This window comes from Microcaecilia unicolor, chromosome 2 (assembly GCF_901765095.1).
Source record: "Microcaecilia unicolor chromosome 2, aMicUni1.1, whole genome shotgun sequence".
Taxonomy (NCBI): Eukaryota; Metazoa; Chordata; class Amphibia; order Gymnophiona; family Siphonopidae; genus Microcaecilia; species Microcaecilia unicolor.
Genome location: NC_044032.1, coordinates 232,281,815 through 232,304,833, shown reverse-complemented (window position 1 = coordinate 232,304,833; position 23,019 = coordinate 232,281,815). Strand labels below are relative to the sequence as shown.

At 43.2% G+C, this 23,019-nt stretch overlaps 1 protein-coding gene across 4 annotated transcripts in view; it reads left to right on the top strand.

Moving 5' to 3' along the window:
• The window catches only part of UHRF2 (ubiquitin like with PHD and ring finger domains 2), a 414,897-nt gene that overhangs the window by 20,376 nt on the left and 371,502 nt on the right, over positions 1-23,019 (top strand). For all 4 annotated transcript variants that reach the window (XM_030193781.1, XM_030193779.1, XM_030193783.1 and 1 more), the window contains exon 2: positions 17,120-17,353. In XM_030193781.1, coding sequence (XP_030049641.1) covers positions 17,120-17,353 — 234 coding nt within the window. The remainder of the gene's footprint in view (positions 1-17,119; positions 17,354-23,019) is intronic.

The following is a 23,019-nucleotide window of genomic DNA, read 5'->3' as shown; positions in this document are numbered from 1 at the left end:
CGCTTATGCAGCATCCACTGTCAAAGCGGTTTCTTAAAGGAGTCCTGCACCTGTACCTCCCGCTTCGTCCACCAGCTAGGTGAACTAGGTGAACAGACTCTTAAAGTTCTGTTTTCTAGTAGCCATAACTTTTTCTATAAAGTTTTCCTCTTCAATCAGTGTTTCCCAGTAGCCATTGCAGCAAGTAGATCTATGTGTGGAATACTTCTACGGTTGGTAACTTCTTTTCGGTCTGCTGTAGTTTAAAGTTTTCACCTTTCCCAATCGGTTTTTTTCTTATTGGTTTGTCCTTCTAGCCAGTAGGCGTAAAAGTTTTTCATTGTTTCTAACCCGCTATATCGCGAAGGATCAAGGAAATGAGAATGTCTATTTCTCTTCTCGCTGAGAGGGCAGTTCCACAGCGTATTACAACATATTCCACAACTTCAGAAGCGGGCTCTATTCTTACTACGGCGATTTTTGGTGCTCTCGGTGCACATTGGTAAGTTGGCAACTTAGTCCTAGTTTCATTTTATTTTGATCATTGGGACACACTACATGTTAGTTGTCGCCAGGTGGCCTATGCAGCATGAACATTTCTCTGCAGTTTTCATAGGGTCCCTCCCTTCAGATTACTGCTTTGGTACTTCCCATCAGTCCAATCCTGGTCCGGTCCGGAGGGACGCTAAGGAAGGAGAAATTAGATCTTACCTGCTAATTTGCTTCCTTTAGTCCCTCCGGACCGGACCAGGCCCCTCCCATGTTCTCTCTACTCTTTAGCTTCTTTTATTAAGTAGGAAGTGTATTCAGTAGGAAGTGTATTCATTCCTTTACGATTCGTGGAACAATACTATATATATACAGAACTTTACGTGGTCTATACCACTTCTCTGGTGGTTGCTGGTGAGCTCAATTGCTGGAATCTATCTATAAAACCTTAAATACGCCATACCACTTCTCTGGTGAGAGTTGTGGCTGAGCTCAGTTGCTGGAATATCTATAAAACCTTAAATATGATTACCACTTTTCTGGTGAGAGTTGCTGGTAAGCTCAGTTGATGGAATATATATAAAATCTTAAGTGGCCATACCACTTCTCTGGTGAGAGTTGCTGGTGAGCTATAAGACAAGTGGAGCCATACCACTTCTCTGGTGAGAGTTGCGGGTGAGCTATATTATGCGTGAGCCATACCACTTCTCTGGGGAGAGTTGCTGGTGAGCTATATTACATGTGAGCCATATCGCTTCTCTGGTGAGAGTTGCTGGTGAGCTATAGTACAAGTGAGCCATACCACTTCTCTAGTGAGAGTTGCTGGTGAGCTGTAATACATATCGGGCCATACCACTTCTCTGGTGAGAGTTGCTGGTGAGCTCTGATACTTGGCATTGCCGAGTGCTTTGTGGCTGCTAGGATTCCATACGGCACAGAAGGTCTTTCTTTTTTTCCTGCTTTGTTATTCAAATACTGAGGCTAAGGTCACATGGCCAGGGCTCCTATTGGCTCTCTAGAGTCAGAGTTTTTTCTCAGTCTCCACCTGCTGGTAGGCGAGCACAACCCATCAGTCCAATCCTGGTCCGGTCCGGAGGGACTAAAGGAAAGCAAATTAGCAGGTAAGATCTAATTTCTCCTTAATTTCCTTTGTTGCCTGTTTTGAAGTATGGTTAAAAGTCCAGAGCTGAGCAGGGGCTAGATGCACTAATCAATTGTTAGAGCCCTTCCCTTACTGATTCCCTTAGGTAAGGAACAGGGCATGCATCAAGGAATAGGAATGCAAATGAGCTGCTCCTTGTAGCTCACTTGCATTCTCTATTCCATCCTTAAACAGTCGGCCGGTGGAGCATGCGCAGAGCAGCCAAGCGTTATGCTGGCTGCTCTGTGCATGCCAAGGACGTCCTTTATGGACGTCCTTCAGTATTAAAAAAAAAAAAAAAAAACTCCCTCTAAAAAGACTTGCTTTTTACAGGCTACAAGCTAATGTACAGTTCAGAGGCAAGAGAATAAAAACTAACCTGACGATATGGAGGAGCCTTCCAGCCCAGAAAATCGGGATGTGAGAGGACACAAATCAAAACTTTTTTTTTTTTTTTTTTTATTCTTTTATTTATCAATTTCAATTTTTTTCACAAGCATTTACATCTTGAATAAGTAAAGTAGTACATATTAATAATATAACCATAATATATTAAAGCAAAAATTGTATCACTTGTATTAGACCACCATAAGGTGGGGGGTTGAGCAGTTACTCAGGAGATGAGATTCAGATTAAGAAAAACAGTACAACAAAATCTCTAATAGAAAGGCTTAGCCTAATTTAAACCAGTTATTACATTATGTCTCTTTAAATCTATTACTTGAGGCAAATTATACCTGTTAGTCACAACATATATTAAATTATCTTTTTCTGAGCAATGAACTGTTTTAAATGTTCAGGATTTAAGAAAACGTATTTAACCCCAAGATATTTGATGTTGCATTTACATGGGTAGTTTAGGTTGAAAGAGGCCCCTAGGGCCAATGTTGCAGATCGAAGTGCCAAAAACTCTTTCCTCCTGGCTTGCGTCTGCTTTGTAACATCTGGAAATACCCAGATTTTGCTCCCATAAAATGGGGTTTGTAAGTTTCTCAGCGCAATTTTCCTAACATTTTCCAAATCTTGATGAAAAATAAATGATACCAGAAGAGTTTGGCGTTCAGTTAACTCTGTCAAGGAAGATTCCAATAGTTCTGATACGTTAAGGTCTTTTCCCTCCTGTTGAATATCGCATTCTTTTTCCTTCACTTTTTTCATTGGAAGATAATATATTTTGTTCAGCGGAGGTATATTATCTTATGAGAATTTCAAGTTTTCTATTAGATATCTTTTGAAAATTTCATGCGGTGGGTAGATTGGAGTCTTGGGGAAGTTCAAAAAGCGTAGGTTTAATTTCCTATTAAAATTCTCAAAATATTCCAATCTCCCATGTATCAAAGTATTATCTTGTATTAATTTTACAGTGGTTTCCTTCAGCTTAATATTTTCTTCAGATAAATGATTTATCTTATCTGCAACATCATTTTTCATGGTAGTAAAGGAAGTCGTCAAAGTCTGAACATTTACTACTAAAGATTCTATCTTACTTGTTGATGCCAAAACAGTCTGGAGCGTCCCCCATATTGCCTCAAGTGTTACCGGCGCAGCTTGAGCCTCCGATGGAAGAAGGACCTCGGGAGAGGTTTCAGCTATAGGGCCCAGATGAGATACCAGTCCTCCACTTTCGTGGGTTCGTGATTCACCTCTAGAGCTGATCTCTGCCGGTTGCGGCGGAGGAGAACGTGTTGGGGGGGGACAACGATATGTCCTGTCCCTGGAGTATGGCTTCTCCTTGCGCACATTGCTCAGCGGGAACTCCCAACGCCTGACTGGTTCTCGCGAGATATCCTTCGATTGTTTGCTGGGTTGGTGTCGATGTAAGAACCGGCTGGGCTCCCGTTCTAACAAAAGCCTTTCTCTTGGTATGAGGCATCGTGGCAAGCAGGTAAGAAGAAAAGCGTTATTTAAAACAACAGTGAAACAGTTGAGAAAGGCTTAACTCCAGCAAAATTCCTCGAGGTTATTCGCGTTAGAGTGTTGCGGCCGCCATCTTGCTCCGCCCCCTCCTTCTCCCCTCCGTGAGGATTTATGACATTTGAACCCCCAAATCAAAACTTTTTGGACGTCCCTTCCTCCAGGTCTCTCTCAGCCAATCACAGCGCGTTTAGCTGATACTGGTAACAGCTAAACGCGCTGGGATTGGCTGAGAGAGACCTGGAGCTGATCAGTTATGCTATTACTTACTTGTTCTGGAGTGCTGTATTTTGTTATGCTGTTTTGATAAATGTTCAATAAAGACTTCATACAACTTAAAAAAGTGGAAAAAAATCCAAGTGCTCGTCCTTTTTTTTTTTTTTTTAACAAAACTATTAGTGGGATTTGAACCCGCCACCTCTGGATTACAAGACAGGTATTTATAAGACAATGGAGAGAATTGACTTTAAGCTCTTCTTGGGTTTCTGTATTAGGCTGTCCTTCCCTAGTCAGTCCTGCAGCTTTGAATGAACAGGCCACAGTGTAGCTCTCATGGTTACAAATCCAGATAATTCTCTTATTCAAGTTGCAGGATTGGAATTACTGCAGGCAATGGAGCAAGAAGGAGGTGGTGATTTGTGTAGTTTAGGTATTTGTAAGACAAAGGGGCGTCATAGACCTTAAGCACACCTTGGAATGTAACCAGGGGATATGCTAATACAGTGCTGGAATGGCTGTTTTAACCTGTTAAACAGTAAAAATCTAGAGAACTCACTATGAAAATGATTGCAAACAAATTGTAGGATGTTTTAAGTGTAGTATGTAAGCTGTGGAATATGTTGCACAAACAGTCAGGTTTACACTTTATTGGGCACTAGGCAAACATATATTTTTTGGGACCCCACTACCATGGACCCCAAGCCCTCAATTTACTTCTTCTCTAGAAGTCAAGGAAAAGTTAGCTGTGGGCATGATGGCAGTGAGTGAGCATGGGGACTACAGCTTGAAATCTGCCTGTTACTCAGTTCTAAGAAGGAGACTTTAGGCCAGTCCTGGATTTCTGACAACATATCTTGTGCATTATGGGTCCTCAAGTGCTGATTTCAATGGGTACAATCAGGCATTACAAATAACACACTGAATTGGGGTGAAAGTTCAGAAACAGGACTGGCCAAAAAGTTTCCCTCTTGGAACTGGGTAATTAGGTATCTCTGCAGCAGTGGACAGTGAACCAGGGAAGTTGGGTAAGTTGTTCTACCATCCATTTCTTCTGGTACAAACCAGAGATGCCAAGAGTGGACTGCCTCGGAGTGAGATTTATGGACTGTGTGCCTGAGGTATAAATACATAAAAAGCTTCACAAATGGAAGAACTCTGCTGCCCGTCTCGTCTTCCGCCAGGGTCGCTTTACTCATACTACCCCTCTCCTCAGGTCGCTTCACTGGCTCCCTATCCGTTTTCGCATCCTGTTTAAACTTCTTCTACTAACCTATAAATGTACTCACTCTGCTGCTCCCCAGTATCACTCTACACTCGTCCTTCCCTACTCCCCTTCCTGTGCACTCCGTTCCATGGATAAATCCTTCTTATCTGTTCCCTTCTCCACTACTGCCAACTCCAGACTTCGCTCCTTCTGCCTCGCTGCACCCTACGCCTGGAATAAACTTCCTGAGCCCCTACGTCTTGCCCCATCCTTGACCATCTTTAAATCTAGATTGAAAGCCCACCTCTTTAACATTGCTTTTGACTTGTAACCACTTGCCTCCACCTACCCTCCTCTCCTCTTTCCTCTACACATTAATTGATTTACTTGCTTTATTTTTTGTCTATTAGATTGTAAGCTCTTTGAGCAGGGACTGTCTTTCTTCTATGTTCAGCGCTGCGTACGCTCTGTAGCGCTATAAAAATGCTAAATAGTAGTAGTAAGAAGCACAAGAAAATATTTAGCTTTCTTTGCTTCTCAAAGGATGTAGTCAGAGTGGAAGCGTTATTAGGACAGTTTTCAAAGGAAATTGCTCATGTAACTTAATATTTAGCTGAGTAAATTCCCCAGGCTGAAATGTCCCTTTTCTTTTCATCCATGCTAGACCTATCCAGTCCAGACAAGTGGGTTGTGACTGTTTTTTCTATTGTGAGGTGTACACGGATAACAACTTTTGGGCTGTTATTGGGAATGTAACTTTGTACTTCTATTTAATTCTCTGTAAGCCACATTGCGCCTGCATGAGTGGGAAAATGTGGGATATAAGTAATCCATACATAAAATAAATGTGACACTTAGTATAAATTGTAAAAGAAAGGGATTCGGAGTAGTGTCTGGAAAGCGATTGTGTTCCCCTTTATCTAGAGGCCTGAGTTCACACCGCCCAAACAATAACAGAACTAACTTCACACCCAAAGGTATTTTAAAAAATAAATTGCTTATTTATTTACAGTAGCAGCAAAAACAGTGAAAGAGATAAGAATGAAGACAGTGAATGTAAATGCACATGCCCTAGACAGACTTACAGTTCAGTTATTTTAAATCCACAGCACTTATAAAACAACTATACATGGCTATTATACAACTGGTGCAGACATCCAGCAGATGGCAAAGTGTTTCTCAGATGGTCAGTTTGATGCAAAGCAGGGGTTGCACGTCGGGTGGAATGCAAAACAGTAGCCTTTTGCCTCAGACTCTTTTATAAAGAAAAATCACAAGCTGCAGCTGGGTTAATGATGTGCATTCTGGCCTTGTTGTTGATGTATAATAACTTTGTTTATTCCAAATGTTGTGACTTCAAGAGCCACAATATTGTCTCACTGGCACCATGTTGAAGGGGTCAGCTTGATAATGAGCTGGAGTTCCATAAACAATGCACAGTTTTACAGCGCCTCTCTGGCTGCAAGGGAAATTTCAAGAATCCTTGGCTGGTCTGGTCATGACGTTGGTACTGATAACAAGATTGTTATTCTGCTACATTGGTATTCTTGGCCAATGTACCACTCTTGTACTCTTGTCTGTATGCAAGGCCGAGGCTCATTAAGCAACAAGCTTTAGCAGTGAAAAATGAAATGAGTCAGAATCTGCATTTTAAAGTTAGGTTGTTAATGCTGGATAGTGCCATGTATTATAATCCCATATGTTTTTGCTATATAGTAACATACAGTGCTGTATATAGTGCCTTATATTGTGGTTATTTTGCTCCTACACTACCAGTAGGTGTAGGTAGAGAAACTGAAAATTCCTTACCATCAGCAGTAGATGTATCCAGAGACTTGTGAGTTGTGACAATCTACCAGCAAGTGGAGCTAGAGAATTCTGACTGACCAAGGAGCATTTTGTCCTATAAGACAGAACTGAACTATCTCCAGCAGGTGGATTGACAGTCTCTCACAAGCTCTTAGTCTCCTGTTCTGGGTCTCTTAAGTTCAGTAGAGCTTTGGGGTGCATGGCCGAATGGTGCCATCTTTAGGGGGTTCACCTGGTGATATCAAGTCTCTCCTACCCTTTCTCCCCTCGTCCCCTCTTCCTCCCAGTCCTCCTTCCTCACTGAAAAAGAAATAATTTGAGCATAATTCTTCAAAGGCCCAAGGCCTTGGCTGCAGGAGGATTACGTGGTTTTGCTGACCAATTAAAGGGATTAGTCGTGGAGAGGGTGTGAGTGTGCTCCAGTAGTGGCACTAGGTTGGACAGGTAGTACTCCAGCAGCAGCTCTCCTGGGGTGAGTGTATGTTTAATTTTCTTTTCAACTTCAGATCAGTTCCAGTTCTATTTTCATTTCTTTGTAATGGCTGCCAAAGTTGTTAAGCACTGTACGCTCCACTGTGGAAGTGGAGAGCAGCGTTGGGGCAGTGTCCAGGTGGCTGTGCAGGCTCTCCTCTTGCAGAAGGGAGCCGTGTTCAGGGAGGCTTAATTCCCATCCCTTTTCCTGTTGCGTCTTTACCCCATTCCACTCCTGAGCTGGAAACACTACATTTGCCTAAAGTGGATTCATTGGTGGCAGCTGTCACCAAAATGACCAAGCTTCCTGTAGTGAGGTTAAGATTTTACGTATAGTTTCAGAGTTGGTTAAATGCTGTTCCTAGGCTGGGAGCCAGCAACAGCATCAGGGCAGTGGTTAGGTCCTCTGAAAGGGCGATTTAGTGTTCTACATATTCTTATTAGCTTCATTTAGAGAGCTTTGAGACCCCTTAGAGGGCAGTTACTTAAAAAAAAAAAAAAAAAACCCTGAAAGTTTCCCTCACTTCATTTGTGGAACTTTATTTTTGTCCCAGAAACTCTATTTATTTTGGTAGTACAGGTATTCCTTTTCCAGTTCTTTACAAGAGTTTAATATAGAGTTCAGCACTGTTGGCTCTATGTTTCTGTGAGAAGTTTTACATCTTTGAGTTTTTTTTCTGAGGCTAGTGCACCATTCCCATGTTTCTCCTGGTCTCCGTGGTACCATGGTGGAAGGAGTGGGAATGTGTTGCTATGCTGGGATTTCTCCCAGGTGCAGTGTTTACTATGGTTTTGAGAAGCAGAATAGTTTATTCTGGAAGGTGCTGGCTTTCAGCCTGAACCAGGTTCAAGAATGGTTTGTACATAATATTAGAAGCTTTGGAACTTGTCTTTGTTTCAAATGGGGCATATTTTACTTCACTCTCCCATATTGCTTGCCTTCACAAGCAGTTCCATTGCATGGCTGGGACAGCTAAACTACGCAACAGTGCTAAAGGTTAGCTTGTTGGTTTTCTATAGCAGCTCTGCTTTGTGGTATTGCACACTGACACTGCCAAAACTCTTGCATACCAACTCCAGCCACCACTACAGCAGCACCACTAGCTGTATGTTGTAGTGTCTCTACTTGCTTTCTGTTGCCTTTTGCAACCTTTTTATTGTACTGGACATCTAGTGATAGAATAGCTTAATGGTTAAAGTAACTAGCTGAGAGTGAGCACAGAGAGACAGAAGTTGCTGGTTAAAATCCCATTTCAGCTTGCCATCAATAAGTGCACAATGGTACAAACAGCCATAGAGGGGCATTTTCAATATGATGTCTCAGTCCGACTTTGGACGTTTTGCACAAAACATCCAAAATCTAAATAGGAAAGGCGGTCATTTTCGAAAAAGAAATTTTTTTTTTTTTTTTTAAAATACTGTTTCGAACAAGGTTTTGTGCTTTTGGGACGTTTTGTTTTTTGGTCCATTTTCGAAAGAAAAGTGCAAAATGTAGAAAATCAAGCCATTGGGATGTAGAAGGAGCCAGCATTTGTTACCAGACTGGTCCCCCAGGCATCCCAGGAGACAATGAGGCACCCTAGGGGGCACTTCTTGTTCACTTCATAAATTGCTCTCGGGTACACATCTCACCTTTGCTCCCTTATCTTGTCCCCTGAGCCCTCCAAAACCCACTGAAAACACACTGTCCCCCCACTGTAACCATTACAGTAGCCATTATGGGTACAGTAGGGTTTTGGCCACTTGGGGAGGGGTCACAGTTTCCACCACAGGTGTGTGAGATAGGGACCCAAGTCCCCCACTCCATAGTGCACTGCATCAACAATTACAGTACTCTAGGGACCTGCATGCTGCTCTAATATATCTGGCTATAAATCTGAGGCTGTCATAGAGGCTGGTAAGTCATATTTTTATTCACATTTTGGGGGGATGGGGGGAGGTCAGTGATTATTGGGGGGGGGGGGGGGGATCATCCCTGATTCCCTCCAGTGGTCATCTTGTCATTTAGGGCACCTTTTTGTGCCTTATTCATTATAAAAACAAGTCTAGCTCAAAACGTCTTCGTTTTAGTTTAGTTTTGTTCCATTATGGCATCTTAAGTCTTAGGAATACCCAAAGGGCGGTTTTAGTTTAGTTTTGTTCCATTATGGCATCTTAAGTCTTAGGAATACCCAAAGGGCGGTTTTAGTTTAGTTTTGTTCCATTATGGCATCTTAAGTCTTAGGAATACCCAAAGCCCGCCCTTAACACGCCCTCTTGAGATTTGGACGCACTGGAGCCGACCATCATAGAAAAATGTCTGAAAAATAGATTTCGAAAATACTGATTTGGACGTTTTTGTGAGAAAAACATCCAAATGCTGCTTTATGCCACTTTCTGGACATTTTTCTCTTTTGAAAATGAGCTCCATAGTCTGCTACACCATCTAGCTCTGGCTCTCAGCCACACTAGTTAACTCCAGTGCTCAGCCACGCCAGCCAGTTCTAGTGCACAGCCAGCCACACCAGCCAACTCTTGACACACTCAGCAGGAAGATAGCTCTAGCTTAGGCAGGAAGATAGTTCAGCTGATGTGGCTTCTAAGTCACATTAGCAAGCTATCTTTTAGAGGTAAACTTTTGGGTTGCAGAAAGATCTAGAGAAGTTAGTTAAAGACCTAGGGAACTCCAAGTCTCAAGAGTTTGCCAGAGGACAAGCCTAAAGATTCTTTTACATCTTCTTGTCTTGTGTGAGATTTCTTGAGGCCAAGTGCTACAGATCAAGCAGGGTTCCCACGTCAACAAAGACCAGCTTTCTTTCATACTGACAGAACTTGGCATCAATCTCCAGGTCTACCAATGCCTCCTGCACCTCCCAATGATGGAGTCTCGGTTCACTCCTCGGGTTTCATAATAGCAGAACACCTCTCCCAGGTTCCATAAGGTATGGACCAATATTACCTCAGACCGATGTGTCTTGGAAATACTATAGCAGGGTTACAAACTGGAGTTCTTCCATTCCATTACAGATTTTTTTTCTTGGAATCTCCATGCAAGCTCCTGCCCAAATGTCAAGCAGTTGAAGTCACCTTGCAAATGCTTCTTCATTTAGGCATAGTAGAAACTGGCCCAAGTTGCGATTGGGGAACAGGAAGTTATTCCATTTATGTTGTAGTTCCAGAGAAGGAGGATTCCTTCCACCTGGGTTTGGACTTCAAAAGAGTCAACAAGAGTGTTAAAGGTTCAACATTTCACAATGGGAATATTATAGTCTGTAATAGTTTCATTACAGCAGTGAAAGTTTCTAACCTCCCTGAGTTTCAAGGAAGCATACTTTCATATTCCAATTTCACCTCGCCAGAAGATTTCTGTGATTTGCAATCCTTTGAGAACATTATCAATTTATGACCATGCCATTCAGCCTTTCCATGTCACCAAGGACGTTTTTCCAAGGTCATGGTAGTAGTAGCAGCCCTCCTTTGCAATTGTTGGGGTCGTCTTACAGGTATTACACATTAGGTTATCACCCCTGTGAGCAAAACCCTAACTGATTACTGCTAGAACACCCACATTCTTGGGTTTGTTTCTTACACTAATAAATAATACGCACTCAGAAGTGAAATAAAAAGAAAAGATTATTCTGGAAACAAGTAAATAGCTGAAGCAGCTTCCTTGTCTCTAAACCAGTTCACTGTCTTGGGAACAAAGAATCCCCCCCTTCCCTTCCGAACATAGATTTCTCACATTTTTATACAGTTTGATTTAGTAAATGTTATGCAATAATCTGAAAACTAATTACCATCTTAGCCTTAGCACATCCCACTAACCAATCATCTACCTTCCTATTTCACATCTGACTTCATCCTATCAATTATCAGTTCACTAATTCTTAGAATAGCAGTTAACGTCACTCCACCAGCCCCTGAGTCACAAAGTCATGTTATCTTCACACACCTACTAGAAACCTCTCTCCCGCTATACTTTCTGTCACAAATTCCATGCCCCCCAACTCATGCTATTTCAGCAGTTTTTTTTATATCACATATCCAAACTATATGTACCAGCTGAGCTAGCAGAGTGTTCCACAGGAAATCTTGTTGACCCAAAGATTAATATAAATCTAAATATCCATTAAAGTTACCTTAATTACATTGGACCTTTCTATATGCATATACTTAATCTTCTAAAAGCTTGTAACAAAGTTTACAAGCAATAAATTCTTAAGCTGTCTTGAACAGTACCTTGCCCTAGACATGACCTTAACATTGGTCAGCAAAAATACAGAAAAAGATTTTTTCCATTCTCATGATGCACCTCCCTCCCCAAGATCTTGTATAACTGTCTCCTATCCAAACACATCTGTCTCAGTAAAAGGTCCACTTCCCCTTCTCCCATCACTTGCCCAACAAATCACACTAAATGTGCAAACATGTTTTTGGGTTCAGTCTAGTTAGGAGTTTGGGGTCATATGGCTGTCATTGCACAATTTCAAAAGGCCACCCTGCAGCCTGATCTAGTTAGCAAGGATTGAAAACAGCATATAATAATTAGGGAGGGGGGTGAAATAAATCTTACAGGTAACCCTTGTTTCATTATTCAGAGGGGTGCTCTGAACAATCAGGGGTCCCAAGCCCCCCTCCCCCAAGTTCCCTACACAAGGATGGTTTGCAGATTCTTCCACACCTCAACGATTGGCTGATTTGCAACTCTTCCTATCATGAGAGTCTGCATGTTTCAACTAAGATAGCTACTGTCCTTAGGACTGGTATTCAATTTCATCAAGAGTCAGTTGTTTCTAACATGTATCTGAGAGTGATATTCAACATAGGCTTTGGGAAAACATTTCTTTCTGTTTCTCATCAGCAAAATATTCACACCAAAGTCAGACTTTTCCTACCATGTTTCAGGGAATTTGTTCAAGTTAGGGCGCAATGGCCTCTATCTTGTAGAATCTGGCCCATGGAAGAATGTCCATCGGACAACTTCAGTGGTCCCTTCTCAGCTGTTCACCTTGATTTCTCTTGGACCCTCCAAGCCAAACTCAGCCTCAACTGGTAGATTCAGCGCAGCCTTCCTTTGACAATTTGGAAGTGCTTTTTCTCTCTACAGACAACTATCTGCAGTTCGTATGCAGCTATGGCATACCTTAGCTGGGTACACCAGATTTTGGATTCCTTCCAGGAGCCCAACGGTCAGCCTCCTACTGAATTAATTGATGTTGACAGGGCTGGCATATTTGGCAGATTCCTTGTATGACTTCGTTTGGGTGTCGGCCAAGTAGATGTCTTTGGCAGTCACAGCCCGTCGTTTGCTGTGGTTGTACCACTGGGCAGCGGATGCAGCTTCAGCTATTGGTTAAGCTCCCTTTTAGGGGCAAGCTGTTGTTTGGTGAGGACTTAGCGAAGTTGGTGAAAGATCTGGGTGACTCAAAGACTTGGTATCTTCCTGAGGACAGGTCTAAACATTTTTTTCTGGCCTGGTCATGTTTGCCTTGTTTTAAAGTTACCAAGGTGCTATCGTCTGAGGTGGCCTAGCTTCATTCAGAGATCCAGGTATCAGCCCAAGCAGTGTTTCAGACCTCCAGGCTTTGTCTTGTCAAGATCCTCTGGATTTCTCCTGAAGGAGTGATTATGTGCATAGTCCTGTCATTTCTTCCTAAGATGGTTTCTCCCTTTCTTCTCAATCAACCTTTGTTTGTTTCTTCCTGCTTGCTTGACATTCAGTGCATACTCCTGCACTACTTTGAAGTGACCAATGAGTTCCGTCGGTCAGATAATTTGTTTGTGCTTTGCTTGGGACCTCAAAAAAGTAATGCTGCTTCCAAAGCCATGATTGCTTGCTGGATCAAGGAGTATTTCCATGTAATTTCATTGAGTATCCCCTGGTCTTTGTACTTTTTGAAAGAGTGAAAAATCAATTCACTTTTACCGGTTCTTCACCACTTAGGATTTTATAGACCTCAATCATCTCCCCACCCTCAGCCGTCTCTTTTCCAAGCTGAAGAGCCCTAACCTTTTTAGGCTTTCTTCATAGGAGGAGTTCATCCAATTTATCATTTTAGTTGCTCTTCAGTGTACCTATTCTAATTCCACTATATCTTTTTTTTGAGATACGGTGACCAGACCTGAATGCAATACTCAAGATGAGGTCACACCATGGAGCAATACAGAGGCATTATAATAATCTTGGTCTTATTTTGCATCCCTTTCCTAATAATTCCTAGCATCCTGTTTGTTTTTTTTGGCTGCCACCGCACACTAAGCAGAAGATTTAGGTGTACATTGACACCTAGATCTTTTTTCTTGAGTGCTGACTCCTAAGATGGACCCGATTCACGTTATTCTTCCCTTTGTGCATCACTTTCGTTTGTCCACATTAAATTTCATCTGCCATTTGGATGCCTAGTCTTCCAATTTCCTAAGGTTTTCCTGCAATTTTTCACAATCCACATGTGTTTTGATAACTTTGAATAGTTTTATGTCATTTGCAAAATTAATCACCTCACTCGCCTTTTCATTTTTTTTAGATCATTTATAAGTATGCTAAATAGCATAGGTACAGATCCCTGCAGAACTCTACTGTTCACCCTCCTTCATTGAGAAAAATGGCCATTTAAGCTTACCCTGTGTTTTTTGTCCAATAACTAATGCCTAATCCACAGAAGGACATTGCTTCCTATATCATGATTTTTTAATTTTCTCATGAGGAACTTTGTCAACAAGCTTTCTGAAAATCTAGATACACTACATTAACCAGCTCACCTTTATCCACGTGCTTATTTATGTCTTCAAAGAAATGAAGCAAATTAGTGAGGCAAGACTTCCCTTGGCTGGAACCCATGCTGACTCTGTCCCATTAAACTATGTTTGTCTACGTGTTCTGTAATTTTATTCTTTGAAATAGTTTCCACTATTTTCCGTGGCACTGAAGTCAGGCTTACTGGTCTGGAATTTCCCGGATCACCCCTGGAATGCTTAAAAAAAAAAAATAAAAAAAAAAAAAGTCGACGTTAAATTGGCCACCCTTTATTCAGGTACTACAGATGATTTTAATGACAGGTTACTACTACTAATAGCATTTGTATAGCGCTACCAGACGCACGCAGCGCGGAACACTTGACATAAAGAGAGACACTCACTGCTCAATGAGCTTACAATCTAGGTAGAACAGACAGACAAGACATTAACTGGCAAGGGAATTAATGGGTAGAGAGGAGGAGGGCAAATGAGTAGTGGTTAGGAGCCAAAGGCAGAAGTGAAAAGGTGGGCTTTCAGCATAGATTTAAAAACAGGTAGAGATGGAGCTAGACGTAACTAACCTCCTGCCAAGATATCAACTCCTTCCAAGCTAGTTCGCCATCAGCATCACCATTTTGAGAGAAGCCATGTACGGAAAGTTTGTTCTTGAAAGTTGCTGATGGCGAACTATCTTGGAAGGAGTTGATATCTTGAAAGGAGGTTATAAAATGATGTGTTTCCCCTGAAGCAGCCTATGGTGGTGACAGAGGGAACCCCTGTTGGGGTTGGTGAAATTTATTCCAAGATGAATACAATTTACCACTCCCAAGATAAGTACTTGTTATTGATTTAGAAGCAGCAACACTTTTTATGCTTTTCAGAGTTAAAATTCTGTATCTCTAAAAGTTTTTTGGTCATTTTGTAGAAAATGGACAATACGGTGGAGGTTTTTTTTTTTATGACCAATGATTGTGGAGAGCCACCTACATATATGAAAGGTTGCCTTACAAGTGAGTGTGTTTCTCGTTGTTTCTGAAGTCTTTTTTTTTTTTTTCTCCACTGTTTTGAAATTTTTGATGATATTGCTTTTTATGACCCTTCTTGAGATACAGAATAACAGTGTAGAGGTTTGTGAATAGTGATTTTCAACTCTACAGATTCTTGGAGTGTGGAGTAATTGAAATCACCCATTATTATAATGTTGCCCAATTTGCCAGCTTTCCTAATTTCTGTAAGCATTTATTCATCTGTCCGTTCGTTCTGTCCTGGTGGACGGTAGTGCAGCCGTACCAGTATACTCTTTCCCTTCACACATGGAGTTTCTATCCACAAGGATTCCGTGCTGCTATTTGTTTCATGTAGAATATTTGTTTTGTTTGGCTCACTTCCTTCTTTAACATATAGTGCAACCCTCCCCCCAATTTGATACACTCTCATTGCGATATAATTTGTACCCTGATAAGTGTCAAATTGATTGTCCTCCTTCCACTAGGTCTCTGAGATGCCTATTATATCTACCTCTTCATTTAATGCTATGTACGCCAATTCTCCCATCTTATTTTTTTATGCTTCTAGCATTTGTATATAGACACTTCAAATTGTGTTTCTTTCCAAGCATCTACAAGCCGCTTTGAAGTTGACAGTGATAATTTACATACTTTACTCTGTTCTCCCATTAATTACTCCTGGCTTTCTCAGCATTATTGAAACCTCTTTATTGGGGTTCCCAAATGTCCTGTTTCAATAGTCTCCTTCAAGGATACTCCACACAGAACCATGCATTCCTGGGCGACTTTCCCCCTCTTCCCCCCCCCCCCCCCCCCATTTTAGTTTAAATCTGCTCTACCTCCTTTTTAATTAGCACCAACAGCCTGGTTCTATCCTGGTTAAGGTGGAGCCCATCCTTTCAGAACAGGTTCCCCCTTCCCCAGAATGTTGTCCAGTTCCTAACAAATGTAAATCCCTTATCCTTGCACCATTGTCTCAACCATGCATTGAAACTGCGGAGCTCTGCCTGCCTTTAGGGTCCGTGTCCTGGCTTGTTCTGTTTGCCCAATAAGAGGGTGCTGATTGAGGCAATGATGTAGTATTTGCAGTCCTGCCTTTTATTAGGCTTTGTGGCTGGTTATAGGGGATTGGAATTCCATGGGTTTGGGTTCTGGGCAACCACCTCTTCTAAGGATCTCTGAGCTTGCTGACTGATGTCTCTGTGATAACTGTGTTCCCTATCTGAAAACAGTAGACTTAGCTGTAAGTTCAACTTGTTGCCGTGAGGAAAATATGATTCAGTCCTTCTTGAGCCGCGCATGAGAACTGTTTAATGTTCACATTCTAACTAGATAACCATCATCTCCGGGTCCTGGAAATAATGTAGGTCCTATTTTGTTCACCGATTACCTTGATTGTAAGTTACGGATTCCTAGTGCTGTGGTATTGCAGGGTGGCCCTAAATGGTGCAACATGCTCCCAAAATGGGTTGTTTGGTGAGCTTAGTGAGGATGAGGTGTGCTATTATTTTCCCCTAAATACCAGCACTTTGACCCTTGATCCCTGTGAGACCCTGAGCGGAGTTATGGGATAGCCCTATGACAAACTTAGCCAGACAAGAGATATAAATGAGAAAATGTTTTATTCACCTGAGTCGTGGGACCTGTTGCTTCACAGGCCAGAACATCAGATGCAACAGTTTCTCTTATTTAGTAACGGTCTTTAATAGGCCTTTGGCTAGCAGGCTAAGCAGTCTGTGGTGGTGGGGCTGCCCCACCCCTAACACAGCCTGTTAGTTCTGAGGTCTGTCTTGGGTCTGGCTCCTGGCCAGATCTCAGCATGCCTTGTAAGCATTAACAAGAAGCAAAGTTGGCTAACCTTAGCCAGGTCACAGCAGCTAAACTTATTGCGATGCGGACATATTTTGCAAAGGCCCTCAAGACCCATCTTTTCCAACAGGCATATATGGTGGTGTTAATATGAAGTAGTAGTGGACTATTGTATGGAATGTCTGTGGTTTGATGTAGTTAATACTGTTTATGTACTATTGTGACTGTTAATTTCATGTTTGCTGTATCTCGAACTATAGTGATAGGGCGAGTCAGAAATATATACAAAGATAAAATAAAAAAATGGTCTAAGCTCTGCTTTGCATAGTTTTCAACAACTATTTACTCTGTTTTTTTTCATAGCTTGAAGATGGACATACTTTATTTGATTACAACGTAGGATTGAATGATATCGTCCAGCTACTGATACGTTCGCAGTCAGATGATCCTTCTACTTCCTTGCAAGAGAAAGAAAGCAATATTAATCCCTGTCATAATGCTATCAATAAAAGCAAAGCCAGAACCAGCATATCCTTTAATCAGCCTTCAACATCTGCTCGTGCATTTCTCATTGATCCAGGAATTGGGCTGTATAAGGTATGTGTACTTTTGAAAAGTTATCTTTTTATGATTCTAGTAATAGTGATGTATTAAATATTTGGTACAATGGAAGTCTGGGAAACATTTTTATAATCTGTTTTTCCTTTGTTTTTTTTTTTGGTTTGTTAATCAAAATGAGACTTCGGGTCACTTTTATTTGTTGTTGTGGAAAATACATCATTTTTTTTTTCTTTCTTCTTCCAACCCTTTGGAAGTTGGAAATCTCTCACCATAAGTTAATTTTATAGTTTAAAATAAAGTTCTCCACTCCCCAGAATCTTATGAATATATTTATATGTCTTTGGTGTACTGCTTTGTCCTTACAGATTACATTTAAACCATATAATATCCATTTCCTTGTCATCAAGCAGATGCAGCCATTACAGATGGGTTGTGTCCATCAACCAGCAGAGGGAGATAGAGAGCACACTTTTTCAGTGCCTCATACCAGCTTGCTCCACTGCCTCTCTTCAGTATTCTCTATCTCCCCTAGCAGAGTGGCTGCAGCTTCTCCGAGCTCCATCTAAAATCTGCCTGGAGGTTGCTCCTGTGCTTTTGCCAGTTGTTAGCAGGGGTGTTGGAGGCTATAGCAGCTTCACTTTAAAGGCACATAGGTTCGCCCTTTCCCTGCCTTACCCATACCTCCGTGGATGTGGACACATTGCTTAGCTTTCCCTGTCCTTCCCCACCAACAGTGGATGCAGGCATATAGGTTCGCCCTTTCCCTGCCTTTCCCACTCAACTGAGCCTCCGGAGTTCTATTTACCTCTGCTTTCCTCACAGCGTTAAAAAAAAAAAAAAAAAAAAGGAACAGAGGTTTTTCCTTGCCTTTTTCTGTGGGACCGGAGCTGTGATACTCAGTCCAGTGAGGTAAGAGTATTTTCTGACTCCTCCGGGGTGGGCCCGCGATCGGGGCGATTTAGCGCGAACCGCCATTTTGAATTTTACCGCCGTTTTCGGCGATGGCTGCGGAGACAGTAAAGCGCTGTTCCAAGTGTGGCAAGCGCAGATCAGCAGCAGGGCTCTGTAAATCGTGCTGTACAGACGTTAGAGCCGGCCCGAGCATGGCGAGCGACGATTCTTCGCGCTCTGAGCTGGCAGCGGATGCCATTTTGAATTTACCACATGGCGCGACCTCCGCTGAGACGGAGAGTCCTGAGCCCGGGGGGGAGGCCTCGGAGTGAGGCTGATATGAGAGCTACTATTACCGGCAGAGATCCGGGTGCCCAGGGTGAGTTTTTCTCCCCTGATTTTGTCTTATTAATGCACAAAGCATACATGCTTAAAAGAGCTCTTCCACAAAGCCCTGCAGGGGCCTCTTCTAATGCCCCCCCCCCCCCCCCCGGTGGATTCTAGCCTGAGTATGCCCTCTGAGGCGTTATTCCCTGATAATTGGCAGAATATGAAGCGCAGAAGGGCTCTTTCCCCTTCAGAGTGTGCTGCACCTCCATTTTCCCCCCCGTGGTCGGGCTGCGAGGATTCGGAGGACTCTGGCACGCCTTCATGGTCTGAGGAGCCAGAGTCTGGTGCAGAAGTGACTCAGGATCTGGACAATCCCTCCGCGGTGAGGATTTTCCACCGTGATGAGCTGCCAGCGCTTATTTCTGATGCCCTGCAGGCTCTCTCTATTGAGGACCCTGCCAGTGGCACAGCCTCCTCTGTGAATCCTAGGATGGCTAGTACCAAAAAGCCTGCTCGAGCCTTTCCTTTGCATGACTCCATCCAAGAGCTTATTTCAGCTCAATGGGCTGACCCCGAGGGACCTTTGAAAGTTTCCAGGGCTATGGGGCAATTATACCCTCTGAGTGAGGAGCATATGGCTCGCTTTGCTATGCCTAAAGTGGATGCCATATTCACAGCTGTGACAAAGAGAACTACCCTCCCTGTTGAAGGAGGTGTTGCCCTGAAGGATATTCAAGACCGTAGACTGGAATCAGCACTTAAACGGTCATTTGAAATTGCAGGTCTCACTATTCGGGCGTCTGCATGCAGTTGTTATGCTGCTAGAGCCTACCTGGCTTGGTTGCAACAGGCAGTGGAACAGCCCGGTGATGGAGCGGAGCCCTTTTCAGATGTGGCTCCGCGGATGGAGTCGGCCTTGTCCTTTCTTGCTGACGCCCTTTATGATATGGTCAGAGCTTCGGCTAAACAAATGGCTGTAGCAGTGGTGGCTCGCCGCACTGACTACGACATTGGGCGGCGGACATGGCCTCTAAGCAAAGGTTGGTGAAGTTGCCCTTTCAAGGCCTTCTCCTGTTTGGTGAGGAGCTGGAAAACATTGTTAAAGGTCTGGGGGATTCCAAACCTCAGCGCTTGCCCGAAGATAGGCCGAAGCCTTCCTCTAAGGGTCAGGCGGTCCGGTCCGCTCCTCTTACAGACCTCGCTTGGTCTTACGGCATTGCGATTGAGAGAGCGCAATTGAGAGACAAAGGCTATTCCAATAAAGTAATTACCACTCTCCTGCAAGCCCGCAAGCGTTCCACATCCGTGGCTTATGCCAGGATTTGGCACCAGTTTGAAGTCTGGTGTGCTTCCAAAGAGATCACATCCCTGCGGGCTCCTGTCTCGCCGATTCTGGACTTTTTGCAGGATGGTGTACAAAAAGGCTTGGCACCCTGCAGGTGCAAGTGGCAGCGTTGGCAACTTCACCAACCTTTGCTTAGAGGCCATGTCCGCCGCCCAATGTCGTAGTCAGTGCGGCGAGCCACCACTGCTACAGCCTTTTCTTGGTTGAGAGGTGCCCAGCTCTCCCACCGGTTGCCTTCTCAGGTGCCGTGGAGGACTTGCAGCTCATCTGCATATCCTCGGAGCCTTCGCCGGAGTGACTCCCAGGTCCGTTCCGATCCACTCGGGGCCTCTGCTCAAGGTGCTGCGCGCCATTAGGCGCGCGAAAGCTTTCCTTCTAATAAGTTCTTGGAGAAGAGGATATTTCTCTGGTAAGTGAACAAATTTTGCTTGTGCTTTCGGAACTTGAAGATTGGGGTTTAAAGGAGGAACTGTAAGTTAGTGATAGGCTGATATCCTTAATACTTTAGCAAGTTTTAAATTACGGAAAAACTCAAAAAACACTAAGATGGAGTCAGCAGTCCAGCAGCGAGAGGGGTGCTATCCAGTCTTTTGCATTGAGTGTCACATGTATGATTATCTCCCAATTGGTGAGGTGTCATATGTGTGTGCCCGATGCAAAGAGCTCCTAGCTCTCAGAGAACGTGTCCGTTCTCTTGAGGCTAGAGTAGCAGACTTGATGGAGCTGAGGGAGACAGAGAGGTACATAGAGGAGACCTACAGGGATGTTGTAGAGAAGTCCCACCTCCAGTCAGGTAGCCCCTGTGCTACCTTGGAGGAGGGAGGTCTCCTAGAAGGAGAGCATCACCCTGGTGAAGTAGGAAGTACTCCTGTAGCCAGGACCTGCCCACCAGGGGATGTATTATCCTTTCGCACCGAGGATATATCTCCAAATGTTGCTCGGGAGGGAAAGGTTAGGACAGCTGTTGTACTTGGTGATTCGATCATTAGGCATATAGATAGCTGGGTGGCTGGTGGACGTGAGGATCGCCTGGTGACTTGCCTGCCTGGTGCGAAGGTGGCGGACCTCACGCGTCACCTAGATAGGATTTTATATAGTGCTGGGGAGGAGACGGCTGTCTTGGTACATGTGGGTACTAATGACATAGGAAAATGTGGGAGAGAGGTTCTGGAAGCAAAATTTAGGCTCTTAGGTAGAAAGCTGAAATCCAGATCCTCCAGGGTAGCATTTTCTGAAATGCTACCTGTGCCACGCGCAGGGCCCAAGAGACAGGCAGAGCTCCAGAGTCTCAATGCGTGGATGAGACGATGGTGCAGGGGGAGGGCTTTAGATTTGTTAGGAACTGGGCAACATTCTGGGGAAGGGGGAGCCTATTCCGAAAGGATGGGCTCCATCTTAACCAGAGTGGGACCAGGCTGCTGGCATCGGCGTTTAAGAAGGAGATAGAGCAGCTTTTAAACTAGAAATGGGGGGAAGGCCGACAGTCGCTCAAAAGAGCATGGGTTCGGGATAAGGTATCTTTCAAAGATATCACCATAACAGGGAAGATAGAGTATCCTGATAGTGAGGTTGCAAAAGAGATTGTAGTAGATCGGGTATCTTTAAATAACAATAAAAATCAGACAAAAGATTGCCAATTAATACTGTCAAGTACTAAGCATGATGTACTTAGGAACAACAAACCTAGTTTGAAATGTCTATATGCGAATGCCAGGAGCCTAAGAAATAAGATGGGGGAGTTGGAATATATTGCACTAAATGAAAAATTAGATATAATAGGCATCTCTGAGACCTGGTGGAAGGAGGATAACCAGTGGGACACTGTCATACCGGGGTACAAATTATATCGTAGTGATAGGGTGAATCGGATTGGTGGAGGGGTAGCATGGTATATTAACGAGAGCCTTGAATCAAATAGATTGAAAATTCTGCAGGAAACAAAACACTCCTTGGAATCACTGTGGATTGAAATTCCATGTGCAAAGGGGAAAAGGATAGTGATAGGAGTGTACTACCGTCCGCCTGGCCAGGACGAACAGACGGATGCGGAAATGTTAAAGGAAATCAGGGACGCAAACAAACTGGCAACACAATAATAATGGGGGATTTCAATTACCCGCATATAGACTGGGTTAATGTAACATCTGTACACGCAAGGGACATAAGATTTCTTGATGAAATCAAGGACAGCTTCATGGAACAGCTAGTTCAGGAGCCGACAAGAGAAGGAAAATACTAGACTTAGTCCTTAGTGGTGCTCATGATCTAGTGCAGGGGGTAACGATACGAGGGCCGCTTGATAACAGTGATCATAATATGATCGGTTTTGATATTGGCATTGAAGGAAGTGAAACTAGGAAATCAAGTACGCTAGCGTTTAACTATAGAAAAGGTGATTACGACAAAATGAGAAAAATGGTGAAAAAAAGACTGAAAGGAGCAGCTCGCAGAGTAAAAAAACTTGCATCAGGCGTGGATGCTGTTTAAAAACACCATCCTGGAGGTTCAGGACAAATATATTCCACGTATTAGAAAAAAGGGAAAAAAGACTAAACATCAGCCGGCGTGGATAAACAGTAAGATAAAGGAAATCATTAGAGCCAAAAAACAATCCTTCAGAAAGTGGAGAAGAGAACCAACTGAAAGTAACAGGATAGATCATAAGGAATGCCAAGCCAAATGCAAAGCGGAGATAAGGAGGGCAAAAAAGGACTTTGAGAAGAAATTAGCGTTGGAAGCAAAAATACATAGTAAAAATTTTTTTAGATACATTAAAAGCAGGAAACCGGCCAAAGAGTCGGTTGGGCCGCTGGACGAAAATGGTGTTAAAGGGGCGATCAAGGAGGACAAAGCCGTAGCGGAGAAATTAAATGAATTCTTTGCTTCGGTCTTCACCGAGGAGGATTTGGGGGGGACACCGGTGCCGGAAAGAATATTTGAAGCGGGGGAGTCGGAGAAACTAAACAAATTCTCTGTAACCTTGGAGGATGTAATGGGTCAGTGCAGCAAGCTGAAGAGTAGTAAATCACCGGGACCTGATGGTATTCATCCCAGAGTATTAATAGAACTAAAAAATGAACTTGCAGAGCTACTGTTAGAAATATGCAATCTGTCCCTAAAATCGAGTGTAGTACCG